The 14,004-nt window shown below is 40.6% G+C and overlaps 1 protein-coding gene and 1 long non-coding RNA gene across 2 annotated transcripts in view; both read right to left on the bottom strand.

The window, feature by feature from the left end:
* LOC308570310 overlaps positions 1–14,004 on the bottom strand; it is a 54,835-nt gene that overhangs the window by 6,300 nt on the left and 34,531 nt on the right. The gene's annotated exons all lie outside the window — the stretch shown is intronic.
* On the bottom strand, positions 1,775–13,568 carry PDK4 (pyruvate dehydrogenase kinase 4). Its single transcript, XM_081164793.1, has 11 exons — positions 13,227–13,568; positions 10,253–10,394; positions 9,293–9,364; positions 8,755–8,939; positions 7,964–8,053; positions 7,136–7,213; positions 6,496–6,572; positions 6,161–6,259; positions 5,542–5,649; positions 4,755–4,868; positions 1,775–4,088 (listed from the first exon to the last, which is right to left on the bottom strand). The coding sequence occupies exons 1-11, from the start codon at positions 13,354–13,356 to the stop codon at positions 3,945–3,947; spliced, it is 1,239 nt and encodes a 412-aa protein (XP_081020919.1). The 5' UTR covers positions 13,357–13,568; the 3' UTR covers positions 1,775–3,944.

The following is a 14,004-nucleotide window of genomic DNA, read 5'->3' as shown; positions in this document are numbered from 1 at the left end:
CCAGTCGGAACCCACAATTTTATATTTCTAGTCTGTTTCCCATCTGGGAAGCAGAAACAGCAGCAACCTAGAAGGATGATGTTGCTGTTTGTGTGTGGTGTGTGTGTACACCTGTTGTCAGGATCCAAAAGAAACCCACATATTGAAAAAGAACTTTGCAATGAATTATTCCTGAATTTGCTGAATCAAGTGGCACACACTTGTATACTTTGAACCCCACTCATCCCCGCTCACTCTCCTTTAAGCTAGCTATTACAGCTGTTATCTGGAGACATTGCCCCAGGAAGGTGGTGTTCCTAAGCTGCCTTATCTGAAAGTTTCCCTTTATGTAACCTAGTTACATAAGGTGATGTAACAAGACCTTTTTTAAAAAATGAGTTCCTTGAAAGTTTACAAAGCAAACAAGTGCACGGCAAAGGGCAAAGTATTTCTAATCAAAAGGTAGACAGGCACTATATAAAGCTTGTTTTTAAATTTGCTGGATTTTCTCCACCAAACAAGCCTGGGAAGACTTTTCTGTTAGGCCTTAACTTTTATACTACTGCTTAACCAATACTCTAATTCTTGATATTGTTTTCTGGCTCTCTTTTTCCTTTCAGCATTCTGAGAGCAGTGCTTACTTTCTAAAACAATGGGTGCTAGACCTCAAGACATTCTAAACACCCACCCACCTCTAAAAATAATGGCTCAATGTAGTTAAGTAGCAGACATTTTCCTCTACTTCAGATGGGCCCCCTGACATTCAAAACCAGCTCCAGGGCTGTCATGACATTCTGGTTATCTGCTCCCACAAGAGATTATGCCCCCAATATAATTGTGTGGGATGAGTAGGAACTGTCTCTAGTTTTGCATCGGCAAGGGCAGTTGTGGGATTTACGGCTCTCTTAAATGAGTCTGTACACCAAGACAAATTGGACTCTGAACAAAATGCTGCAGCATATCACAACCCCCAAAGAGGAATTCTCCAAACCCACAACAGGAATTCTCTAGTTCAGAACGTGGGAGCTGGGATTGACTTTTTCTTTTTGCACATCATGAGACTTTTCCGTGGATAGTGCTACAAAGCTGGAGTTTACATGCTGCCTGTGAACAAAATGATCATTTATACCATACATAGTGAGCAGGTGAGGATGTTGGCACATGGCAAATTGAAAGTGTATTGGCTTTAGCTTTGCCTTCCTTCAAGACATCCTTGCGTGGGGACAGGGTCGTTGTATGCTGTGAGTTTAAAAAATATTTCCCTAATTCTCATTCCCTCCCTCCTGCAGTTACTGTAAATTATTAGGGGGCTGAGTAAGTGGGTTGTGTCTTCCCCATTTATTTCCATACCCCAACATTCCATTATATCCAGAAGCCTCACACAAAAAAAAAAAAATCAAGGTCTTTTGGGGTGCTTTTTCTCTTTTCATTTACAAAAACTATACACCTGCATATTTGAGGAACTGCCCAACCATGTAGACAGAAACCACTACCTTAGTTTTGCTTCCAGACTGCTAAGTGCTCAGCTGCTAGAGTTCACTGTTTGAGAGAAGTGACAGTGTTACTGTTTACAAGCTATAGAATAGCAGTAATAACTGAGCAACAACTAGAAATAAACTGTTGGACCAAAAATGGAAGCAATAATGTCTGCCCCCCCCCCATAACAAGGACATGTAATTTAAAAAAATGGATAGACTAAAAAATAAAATGCAGACTTAGAAATCAACCATGTAACAGGCAATCCATTGCTTGCATGATTTAAGAGGAGGGTGGAGAAGAAAAGAGTCAAGCAGTATTTTTTAAAAAAACACCACAATTTTATTAAAAATATTATAATACATCTTGAGTACACCTGAACTCGAAGGCACACTGTGGAAGAAATACTTCAGTCTTCAAAAATTTGGGGTTTTTTACACTGCATTTCTCACTTTGTACTGAGCATAAAACAGCACCAAAAGCTTATTTTGCTCAAAGTCAATGGCATACTTAGGCTTGCCTTTACTGCAGCCATATAATTCAGCCAAAGGAATTCTAGTATCCATTTAGCGTGATAATATGGTCTGCGACAGAAAGATGGCACCTTTGGTTCTTTTCAGAAACACTGCATAGACTGACAGTATAGGTTATTAAAACAGTAAAACAACTCATCTTTAGCAGATTGTATGCACTGCATGAAAGGCACAAATTCTATCACAGTTATCCAAACATTATGGGTGAACATATGCGGATGATATTTGAATGACATTCATCTTGTTATCCAATGCTGCCACTGTGATAACACCATAACACTAAACTTAATGCACAGCATTAAGACCTCACCCCTTAGTTCTTCATCTCAAGTATGCAATAGCAATTAGCATGTCACCTACACACTTGTTTCCTCACAATAAAGCATATACAAATAGGCACTGCAGCAGAACAAAAATATTCAGCATTTCCCAAAACTGAACTACAATGACAACAGGAAGGAACAAAAACATCCAATACTCCAGCAATGTTAGCTGTTAAGCCTTTTGTTGGTACAGGTTACCAACTGCACATAATAGCCTCACATGGCTGGGATTACCAATTCAACTGAACCCAATGTCCACAGCAAAAATGGACATCAGCAAATGTGGGAGCTTCATTGCTGTCCACAACTGAGCAGACACTAAATCTCCACAGATAGCAATCATTTTGGACATAAAGTAGTTTTAGCTCTTTAGCACATTGTTGCTTTTTTAAAAAAGAAAAAAAGAAGACTGAGCTGGCTTGTCACTAGCTGGGCCCTGATCAAATTCTCTGCCTTTTAGCAGCACAATTTGGAATGGAATATTCTCCCGATGCTCTCTCCACAAAAAGAGACTCTGCCACCCTTGTTCTTTGCAGTTACACAAAGAAATAGTATTTCTCACAGCTGTTCCTTACGCATTTTCGATACAGGCACAGTATCTTCCACAACCTGTTTTATCATCACATCCCTGCAAATGTCTCAAGAGTAATCTTAACATTTACAGCATTGAAAGTCACATTTTTTTCTTCAAATTGAGCTGTGGCAGGTGGCCCCCAAATTAAGATACATTATTCAAATTTACACCCTGAAAACATAGTTGGGTGTGCACACACATACATAGTAACAGTACCATTTAGAGAACTCATCTCCCCTCTCACAAACAGCTTCATATCCTGCTCAATGAGTTGCAATTTAAGTATCTTTAAAATACCCTATTTGTACTGCTGCTCCCTCACTGTATTGAGCTGTGAGCCATACACCAAGAAACAGCTAATAAACTTTTATCTTCACAATATCTAACCGTCACTTCCTTGACATCACTTTAAGATTCTTCTCCAAGAAGAGCAAAATCTCAGCATTAGAAAAGCAATGAAAACGCTATACATAAATACAGCTATTTTACATTTAAAAATTCAAGTAATGTTCACCATTTGGAGCAAGTTTAGAAATATGCAACTTTCAGCATTGCACTCTTGATCAAGCCAAACAACTGCAGTCAAGGTAGCCTGTTGTCGGTGCTCTTTCAACTAGACTTTGTCGGTTGAGCATGTCAAATATACTTAAAGTCATAATTTTGTAATAGGATGAAATACCTACTGACTGGATTAGGGGGAAATTGATGTGTACTGGAGTTCAACCACAACATAACGTTTTTTGAATATTAACAAGTCCCACCTCAGAAGTCTGAAAACATTAGTACTTGGGAGTGCTAATTTAAATTTCAAAAAGCTAAAAAGAAATGATGTGCACATCTTTCTATGCATTTTGATTCTCCTAACATATCAGTTATCATTAGACATGCTGTAGTACAAATACAGTACATGCAGTCTATGCTGTAATCATGTGTTCCATATAATTTCTTCTCTTGCTAAATCCTGGTATAGAAGAGAAATGACTTCTAGTTATTCGTTTCATTAGTCCTATCTGAAACATTGGTTTGATCCATTTTCAGTGTTCTGGAGAAATGCAGATTTCATGCAGCTGCAGTCTGCCTTGACATATTCTTTGGTTCTTTACTTGGAACACACCAATCATCTGCTTCTATAGTGGTTTGATAATGCTTCGAAACAGACTTGTTGAAAACAGGAAGTTTCTCTACAGAGTCTGTGGAAAGGGCCTGGAAAGCAAGACCAAATATAGTGAGATTACACCATTATTATCAGTGTAGTAAACTGATTTTTTTACTGAGCCTAGTTATGAGCAAACATACAGCCTGGAACAGGTTTGATTCAAAGTTTGAGACTTGATTGTTCTGCCAAGCTTTTGAGACTGAAGTTTATGATGGACTGCACTTATAACAATCTTAAAGATAGAACACTAACTGATAATACAGGAATGACAAGTAGTGAGAGAGACTAAACTTAGTATTTGTGGGAAAAGCAAAGTCAGATTATTTTTAATGTGAAGGCGGCCAATCTACATTTATTAAGAACTCTCATTTTGGCACATACTTTCAATTATTTTTGCTTTTTTAAAAAAGTACAATGTGAAGTATCACATTGTAATACTTCCATATTTGTATAAAATAGCCAAGATGGCTTGTAATCCAAAGAATAAAATAACTTACAATGACCTACTTAGACAAAGGCAACAGCAGTCTTTTGAAGAGCATATTCTGCAAAGACTCGCTGGTGACTAATGTACAGTTGATACAAAGTACTGTCTTTAAAGTAATAAAGCTCAAGTTACTAATAAATAAAAACAAACTTGATTCAAATAAGCTGGTGATAGGCACAGTTGCAACACTACAAAATTATTGGGATTGGGGACGGGCAGAACATACCTTTAAGTAGATGAGAGCATCTGTTCCATAACCAGAGATGGAACACAGATGGAGGTCCCCATGGAAGTATTTAGCATACAGGCGAGAAATGGGTAAGCCATAACCAAAACCAGCCTAGAAAGAAATGAGGCATTTTGTTAATTGGAACGATGGGGTCCTTTTTTCCTAGGCTAAGTACAGTACAAGTGTCACACTGTGCAGATCCTATTGGTATGGAGTCCCAATGAAAAATGATGTGCTCTACAATGAGTCTTCACAGGAGAAATATGAGGAAAGAAAGTTCTCTCCTGTATAATGCAGTCGTAGTTTGCATTATAAACAAAGGCAATCTAAAATAATGCAACACTACTGATCTAGTTTCGGAAGCTCCTCAGTGGTTGCTTGTCTACATAATTAGTAATGCTGAACAGAAAGGGGAAGAGGTGGAAATACATGCCCAGTATCGGGTCACTATCAGGTCTGGAAGAGGTAAACCTGCGTATAAATTGTACACACCAAACTACAGGTGGGGGCTCAGAACACGATACTCATCTCCTCCCAATATAGAAACCCTGATGCGTACCCCCATTGAGAGTCTGAATTGGTGCAATTGGAACAAGGCTGTTTCTATGAACTGGAAGCAATCAGCATGGTTGAGTCACTACAGATATCGGGCGTGCTTACGTGCACACCTGGAAGCATTGTTTTTGTCAATGAACTCAGAAGCCAAGTCCTTGACAAGAACAAGGGCAGCTACAAAGACTCAGCTCTCTTCTTACAGCTTAATTCTTATAGCTTCATTTCTTACCAGAGGAGTAGAATTCTTTTCCATCACAGGCTTTGGTGCTGTAGAATATGTGTAGCTGAAGAGGCTTTCTATTTTTCTCACTGGAACACCACCCCCTCTATCAGATATCTAGTTGAGAACACACACAAAAGGTATTAAATGCATGTTTCTAATCCTTGTTAAAGTATCACTAATGCCCGCACAAAGCCACTAAATCATTTCTGCTTTAAGGATCATCCTGTATCAAATTTGCTTATCTTTTTCTTAATCATATTCTGTCCAAAACAGTATTTGGCTAGCGACAGCTTGTTGTAATTTCCAAAGGCTTGACTATTTGTAATTTTGCTGCAATTCACTGCCCATCTATTCCACACCAAATCTTTTTAAACCTATGAGACTCCGGATGCTTCCAGACGGTCACTATTTTGGGGTGGGATTCAGTCACATACTGGCAATACAGAAAGTGCTAGAGGAAATGTATGGGAAGAGTGAGATAATGCTGGTGATACAACATCATTTAACCTCCTCACAAACAAATCAGGAAAAATGCTCAATAGACAGGTTGTCTGGAAGTGCCCCATCTGTAAGTTTATATTATATGTTGCACCTATTGTATTGGGGAAAAAGCCTTGTAAGATACCTTAATTGACAGGTCTTCCTTTCCAAGTACAACGGTCACCTCAACTGGATCAAGGGAAGGTTTGTTTTCCTGGTGTTCAACTGTTGCTCTCATTGCATTCTAGAAGAAACAAAGAATCAGGAGGACTTAATTCAATCTGAGGCACTCTAATATTTGCTATTTTTAATTCCAGTCAATATACTAATGTATCATTAGATTTCTATCCCACTTCTTCCTTCCAAAAGAGTCCAAGGCATCAAGCAGAATAGTAAAAACAGTGCTGAACAAATGCTGCTGCTAATGCACACATAAATATGGAGGCGGAAAATGAATCTTTCATAATTGCAAACACAAACCTTGAAAAGTTCAAACAGCATGTGAAAGAGGTGGGATGGTACATATACTATGTGGATAGGCTGTCCAGCTGCCTTTCCTGCAGGAAGATGCACAAACAATAATCAGCACACAGCTGCTATTCAACTTCAAACAATTGTTATTGTGTGTCCACAATAAATGCTTTTAATTAAGATCTGTGCATTTAACACTGCATCCTGAAATTTGTTATCCTTTATTATTCTATAGTACTGTAGTTATGAATGTTCTTGTTTTGCAGAAGTTTGTATTGTGCTGAAGAAGTACAAACTTCCTGCAATCCATCCTTCATGAGAAAAAACATTCTTGAACTATTATAATAATGGTGGATTTGCAGCTAAGCTGATTTCTTCTTTTGATTTCTTTTAAGGAAATGCTGGTGCCAACCCTATCAGAATTACTACATGTCCATGTGCTCAATCAATTCTGGCATATTGCATCATATTTATTGGGGGTGGCAAAGGTGAATGAATGTAACCGTGCAAATTTAGCACTTTCTCAAGGGGGAAAAATGGTAAGCCTCCAATTCTAGACAAGTGGGTCAGCAGTAAGAGCAAAAAGCTTCTAAAGAGGAGAAACCAAAGTGCTACTCTGATATGGTGGAAAAGAGGAAAATGCACTCACCATTCACTTGAGTAAGCTTTAAGTCTGGAGAAGCGAAATAGTATTGGTCACAAAGCATCTGGGCACTCTGGAAAGCATCTGGAATTCATTTTAACAAGAAAAAATGAAGCACGATTTAACACAAACTCTTATGCATCATTAGGTATATCCTAGATACTAGGCTACTCCAGGCTGTGCTCTCTAGCATTGAAATAAAGCTTCTATATATACAGAAAGCTGAATTATAACTGTCAGCATTAAGGCACAGAATGCCACTGAAATATCCGTTACATATTACCCAAGACTTCTAACTGCACATGTCTGTCACGTGGAAATCAACAGACCTTGCATGCAGCGGACTGAAATGCAATGCCACCTGACTGCATGAGAAAATTCTGATGACCCATTAAAAACAGGCATTCCACCCTTCATTCACTCACTACTGAGTGTAAAAGTGCAGCTTGCCAGGATCCCTGTCTCATGACGGTCAGAATATGCAGGTAGGTATACACATGAACATATGGAGCTGTCTTATACCATAGTACAATTGACTCTTCCACCTTCCTAAGCACAGTTGACTCTGACTGGCAGAGGCTCTCCAGGGTTTAGGAAGAATCTTTTCCCAGCCCCACCTGAAGACACATGAGAAGGCACATGGGGCCTTCTGCACGCAAGGGAAATGCTACAGTCCTTCCCCAAAATATTCTGCACTGAGATGTGAAGCCAGGATACTCATGAAAGACTGACAATTCTTTCACTTTCTTAAACTGGTAATGCACCTAAGAAAAGGACATATTCTCTACACATAGCTGAAGCCACCAGGGGATGCTGACAATTTCATATACGTACCATGCACCAAATCCACAACGTCACAGCAAGGGTCAATGCATCCAATGTGCTTTGGATTACCCACATTGTTATTGTTATCAAAAATAAGCGCTGTTGAAATAAAAGACAAAATGATCAATTTTTTTCAGGTTGCTCAACGTAATTCATTACAGCTATCTAAAGGATTATTTTTAGCAATAATAAAAAGTACAAAGTGCCACCTTTTGGAAATTCCCCCCGAACTTCAATTCCACCTTTTAAATCCCTGTAATGTCCGGTGCAATCCGGATGTATGGCAGCCCTGTCTTATCTCTCCTTCCCACAAGAGCTCATGGTGACATAGAAGCGACTATCCAACTTTATATTTATAACTGCTCTGTAAGGGATGATGGGCCTAGGGTCAGTGATTTGCTGAAGGCCATCTAGTGAGCTTCATTGCTGAACTAGGTTTTATCTGCTATTCTATCTACTACAGTGAAGTGCATTGGCATTTACATTTTTCTAGTCTGGAAGCAGCTGTATCACAATGCATTTTCCCTTGCGTGTACTACTTTACCAGGTTTTAGTACTGGAGTTGTTATGTACACACATTTCATTGCTTTTTGGCTATACTGTTTATTACCTAACTACTTTCTGCTTTTGACCCTTGTTCTCCCTCTCATAATAATTTATATCATTTACACTTGTCATTTTTCTTTTTACAACCAGCAAAGATAAATGATTAATAAAATCCACAGTTCATCAAATATTTCTAAGAATGTTTGACAAAAACATTAAAATCAACTTGTCAAAGGGATGGAAAAACAACTTACTGTGCTGGTTTATTAACATTCGAATAGATATCCGGTTCATGTAAAAGCGATCCAAGAAGTACTGGATGTTTTGATTGATGAATGGGTCCATCTTGGAAGAATCTCTGTATTCTAGAACCCCTTGTGCCATTGTGGGCACTACATCATGGTGCCGATTTCGGACTTTGACAATGGCATCTATGAAACTGGGAAGGGGGGGATAACTTTAGGCTTGGCCTATCTGACGAAGGCAGCAAAGCAAAACTGAAATAAGTTATTTTTTTCACCATTCATTCTGTCAAGATAATTGAAGCATCTTAATGTTATCTTGACAGTTTATAATTTATTGCTGACTTATTTTATTTCAATGTGCCATTTTTTGCAGTATCAGGTGTCAGTTAGCTGTACTGTTAAAAGCTTTTGATCATTATCATATGATCAGTAGTCTCTGTATTCTGAACTGAATAATGTTCATGCTTAGTTAGTTGAGCAACCTATCAAGTCAGCTGTTACTGTGAAGCAAGTAAAGCTACTAACAACACAACTCATAAGAACTTACTTTGATAGAACTTTGTGGTCATCTGATTTTTTGTCATGGAACTCCACTAGCTCCATTAGGCTTTCAACATACCTGTTAATATACAAAGTAAACCATGAATTATTCATACAGGCCAGGGAAAGTTGACTGGAGAGATAAGATTGCTTTAGCAATTCAGTAACTCTGTGACCTCAAGTAGAAGGCAAACTATGAGCAAACAGACTACTAGGACTTCAGTTAAGTTTAGGAGTAGAAAAATATATTTTAAATTCCTATGTGCCTGCCTCAATGTTTGTATGCATGCCTCTTAAGCTATCTCCAGCTCACTATTATATGTTTTTTTTAAATGTGTGTGGTATCAGTTGGTATACAGCATTGCACATACCAAGGACGCAAACAATGCCACCAAATCTGTGCACAAACACAGCAGCTGTTAAAACGCAGTTCCTTTATCTTGATTGTGCAGAATGTCATCATTATGATAACACTACATGGGCAGAAGACAATTATGTGAGGCTTCACAGCATCTTAGTTCACATTTAACAAGCAGCCACGGCAGCTATAAAATGACTACAGAGGATGCCATAGTTGTGCGTCCAGCACGTGCTTTTCTATGCTATGGCCTTGATATAATGACCTGCATTTTACTAGCAACCTGTCAAGCTTCAAATACAGTGGTACCTCTAGTGACAAACTTAATTCGTTCCGGAGGTCCGTTCTTAACGTGAAATTGTTCCTAACTAGAGGCGTGCTTTTCCGTTCTCATTCTGGGGCACAGTTCTCAACTCGAGGTAACTCTTCCAGGTTAGCGGAGTTTGTAACCTAAAGCGTTTGTAACCTGAGGCGTTTGTAACTCAAGGTACCACTGTAAAGGTTCTTGTTACTGTTGCAAAGTAAATATGAAGCTTTCTGAAATTTAAAATACAAAAGCAGGATTAAGTTGAACGTGGTAAAATGTGTTACGCAAGTTTTGCTACTTACCAACTTTTTACCAGCTGTACTGAAGGAGTGCTTAACAGTCGGCTAGGGAGGAAGTCAATTTCTTTTAGGATATTTGCTAGCCTCACAGGAAGTTCATGTCGAAGAAAAGAGAAAGATGTTTTCTCGCATGCATTAGTTGACCCTGAAAAACAAAAGCCAGCTTGTTTAAGTTGTTTTCCATATAAGCACCATAAGGAATAGCTTCAAGATATCATATGTCAACTTGATGTTATACAATCAAGTAGCTCAGCTACCAGTGCAAGATCGTGTAGCGACTGCTAGTTAGTAGAACTAAAGGATGTTTTGCACAATGGCAGCAGTAAATACAAAGTAATCTCTGAAAATCATCAGGTGTCTTCTGCTTGTCACACATTTCCCCAATACCAATGTGCTCTTAGGGAACAGAGCTATGATATGACTTACCACAGATAAAATCAGCTATAAACTATTATTGATTTAAGCCATATTATATGTAGTTACAATTTCTTGGTAAGGATTAAGAAAAAGGTCTAAGCTGCAATCATATGTGCACTTCCTTGACAGCAAATTCCACTCAACTTGGTAGGACTTAGTTCTGAGTAAACATGCACAGGACCATACTTGGGAAAAGTGGACTAGGCCACATCCCAGCTGTGTTCCACCAAGTGTTCAGAAGAATGATGAACACTATCTGTCTCTTGAGATATTAACAAACAAACCCCCACAAATGCATATAAATTTCACAATGCTTTACTCTATTTTAAGTTCAACAAGTACAGTACTACTTAACATTAAGAGTATGTAATTTTAAAATGCCTTTGGCTTTTCTACAAGTAAAAATTGTGGGCCCTCACAGAAAATAGAGACGAACAAAAGCCAATCATTGCTAACCAGCCACAAGAGAGATCTGGTGAAACCACAAGCATGTATAGAAAGCTTTGGCAAAATTACTACTGCTTTAAATACGGTAATTCCTTTTAGCTGCAAGTAGCAGACCACACCTAACACACTGGCATGTGTATTTATATATCTAGCAGCTGAGTGATTAATATTTTTTCTGCTTATAAGTTGTAAAGTTTTAAACTGTATCTACTAAATGAAAAACAGCTTTTTCTATCACACAACAGACTGACACTGATGGCTGAAGAATGACTGAATACAGTGTCAGCAATAATAAACTAACAAAGCCTACTATGGGTGGCCAGGCTAAAAGTAATAAACTGAGCAATGCTGAAAATTACTTATCCAATTAATCAGAACTAGAGGACAAAATCCTATTTTCATACTTTGTGACTTGAAGTTATTACCATTTTTTTCTAGCATTTGTAATAGAACATGTGAAGCAACTCGAGCCAATGAGAATAGAGTAAACAACTATGAAGATTCCTAGAAAGCACCCTTGAAAAACTGCCATTTTAAAAAAAAGGTAAAACTGCTCCTTTATAGATTTTAAAAGCTAACATTAAAAAGTATAGAACCAATTTCAGTGACTAAGAAAAATATAGTTTAGAAACACAGGCACGTAGACAAATGTTTACTTAGGTGAACTATTTCCAAATGCTTCACATTTGATTGCATAATAGATTTAATAAGTACCATATGAAGGGAAAGAGCATACAGTACAATGTTATTTTTTTAACTTGAGAATTCCTGTCAACTATAGTAATTTCCTGCAAAACTCTCCCTGCACATTTGCTTTCTAATAGAACCAAAATTGTTGCATAACAAAATTGTTGCATACCAAAACCACAGAGAAAAAAAGATGAAAAAATCTATATGCTCAACAGGTTGACAGTTCCATGGAGCTCTGTGCAGTCCTAAGATATGCTAACAACAAATGAAAACTTCAGCTGGAGTACAAGGGCAAAAGATGAATAAACCAAAGGGAGTTTTGGGGATCCTTAAAGATTTGTAGTGCAAGTTTACTCAGAAGCAAGGATAATTAGGGCTGGCCCACCAAGGTGAGGAAACCACCTTGGGCAGCATAATCCAGAGGGACAACAGATCTCAATGTAGATCTTTATTCCCCCCTTGCACCTGATACAGATCTTCACTCACCCCTTCCTCCCTGGTGAGGAGAGAGGTCACCATTTTGTGGTTTGGCTCAGGTCCTAAAATGTCTTGGGCTGGCCCTGTCAATAGTGCTCACTCCCAGAGAAGTGTACATAAGGTTGCAGCCTAAGAGATCGTGGCATAAACTCCTTTGGACTAGATCCCATAGCATCAAATGTGTGGATTGCATCAGATGAATTCACTTGATGAACCAGACTCCAGTCCACAGAAGCTGATGTAACAAAGAACTTGATTAAGCACTTTAAGGTAGCCGAGACTTGTTTGCTTTTGGTTTTGCTGTGATAGATGCACATAGCTACCCCACTGCAATTTGCTTGAATGCAAGCCAGTAAGAAAAGATGGAGATAACATTCCACACCCACCCCATCCCTCTTGGGAGCATTATCCAGACACACACACCCCAAAGCAAAATCGTTTTCACCCTCCTTTCCCTCCTGGCCTCAGCTTACACTGCTTTGGAAGCCCAACCCATGAATACAAGGACAGAGGACCAGGGGTACCCCCCACTTAACAGAATGAGCCCCCTAATGCAACAGGACTGACTTCCCACAACTTGAAGTGAGTGCAGTCATAGACTTTGCTATCTGTAGCAGCTTTTGCCAACCTGGCGCCCCTCCAGATGTTGTCTGGCTGTGTTGTCTGGGGCTGGCAGTCCAACAGCATCTGGGGGGGGGGTACCAGGCTGATCTATGGGGGAGGGGGGTCCATAAGACCACTAAACTGCACCTCTTATACACACAGACACCCAGTCATCTCAAGCAGGACCCTACTAGGCGGTGTCCCAAAAGGCCATCTCCCATCACCAGCGACCACCTCAACCCCCCCACCCTTTTGCTCTGGCATTACCCCACAGCGGCCACCCCGTGCCGCCCCCCCTCTCCCTCTCTCACACACGCGTCGATCGCACCGCAACTGCCCTCACCGAAATCCAGGAACTGCTTGATGGACAGCGGCGACGGAGAGTAGCGGGCAAAATGCTCCACCTCTCGGGGCGCCCGCTCCCCGCCCGCCAAGGGGGCCGCGCTGCGAATCGCGATGCGAGCGGCCTTCATGGCTCCGCAGCGCCAGCAGCAGCGAAACGATGACCGTGAGCAACGGCTGGAGTGTATGTGTTTCTGCGCGGTTCCTCCGCTCGAACCCTTTCGCCTGGCGCCTTGCACGTGCGGCCCCTTATTTACCACTTCGAACCCTCCCTCCGGGGGGCGTGTCCGGAGCGCGAGCGCCAAGCCACGCCCCCTCTCCGGAGGCTAACTGCCCCGAGCTGGCTCTTCCCACAGCCACCTCCCCCCTTTCCAGGTATCTGGCGTGCGTGTGGGGCGACCTTTAGCCCTTCGCCGCTTGGAAGGCTCGGCTGCCGTGGGAGGAAAGGGAGAGGGGCGTGGCGGAGGAGGCGGCACAGGGAAAGTGGGTGTGTCTTTCTCTCTCTCTTGACCCACTTGCCCTTGTTTACACGGTTGGGAGATGGAGGGACACGGTGTCATCCTCCCTCGTCCAAGTCCCGAGCCTTAGTTATCTTCCCCCCTCCCCCCTCCTGCCGTTGGAGAAACCGTCAAATGACCAGCGCGAGACTGAGCGGTTGGAGTTGGGAGGGAGGGGGAAGAAGAGAGAATGGAGCGCGGCCAGGCCCGCTCGTCATTGGCGGGTCGTTTTACCAGAAAGGGCCAATGGGAAGGCTGTATCCGTACTGTGGGCGCTTTGAC

This window comes from Podarcis bocagei (assembly GCF_964188305.1).
Source record: "Podarcis bocagei genome assembly, chromosome: 12".
Taxonomy (NCBI): domain Eukaryota; kingdom Metazoa; phylum Chordata; class Lepidosauria; order Squamata; family Lacertidae; genus Podarcis; species Podarcis bocagei.
Note: the sequence above shows the minus strand (reverse complement) of the source record. Positions and strands in the feature narration are given on the sequence as shown.

Excerpts from the sequence above, each read along its gene's own strand:
- PDK4 (XM_081164793.1), bottom strand. The coding sequence starts at position 13,356 with ATGAAGGCCGCTCGCATCGCGATTCGCAGCGCGGCCCCCTTGGCGGGC. Across the intron at positions 8,054-8,754 it reads AATGTTAATAAACCAGCACA|CGCTTATTTTTGATAACAAT; the intron begins GTAAGTTGTTTT and ends TTATTTCAACAG. Across the intron at positions 6,573-7,135 it reads AAAGCTTACTCAAGTGAATG|GAAAGGCAGCTGGACAGCCT; the intron begins GTGAGTGCATTT and ends ATCTTCCTGCAG.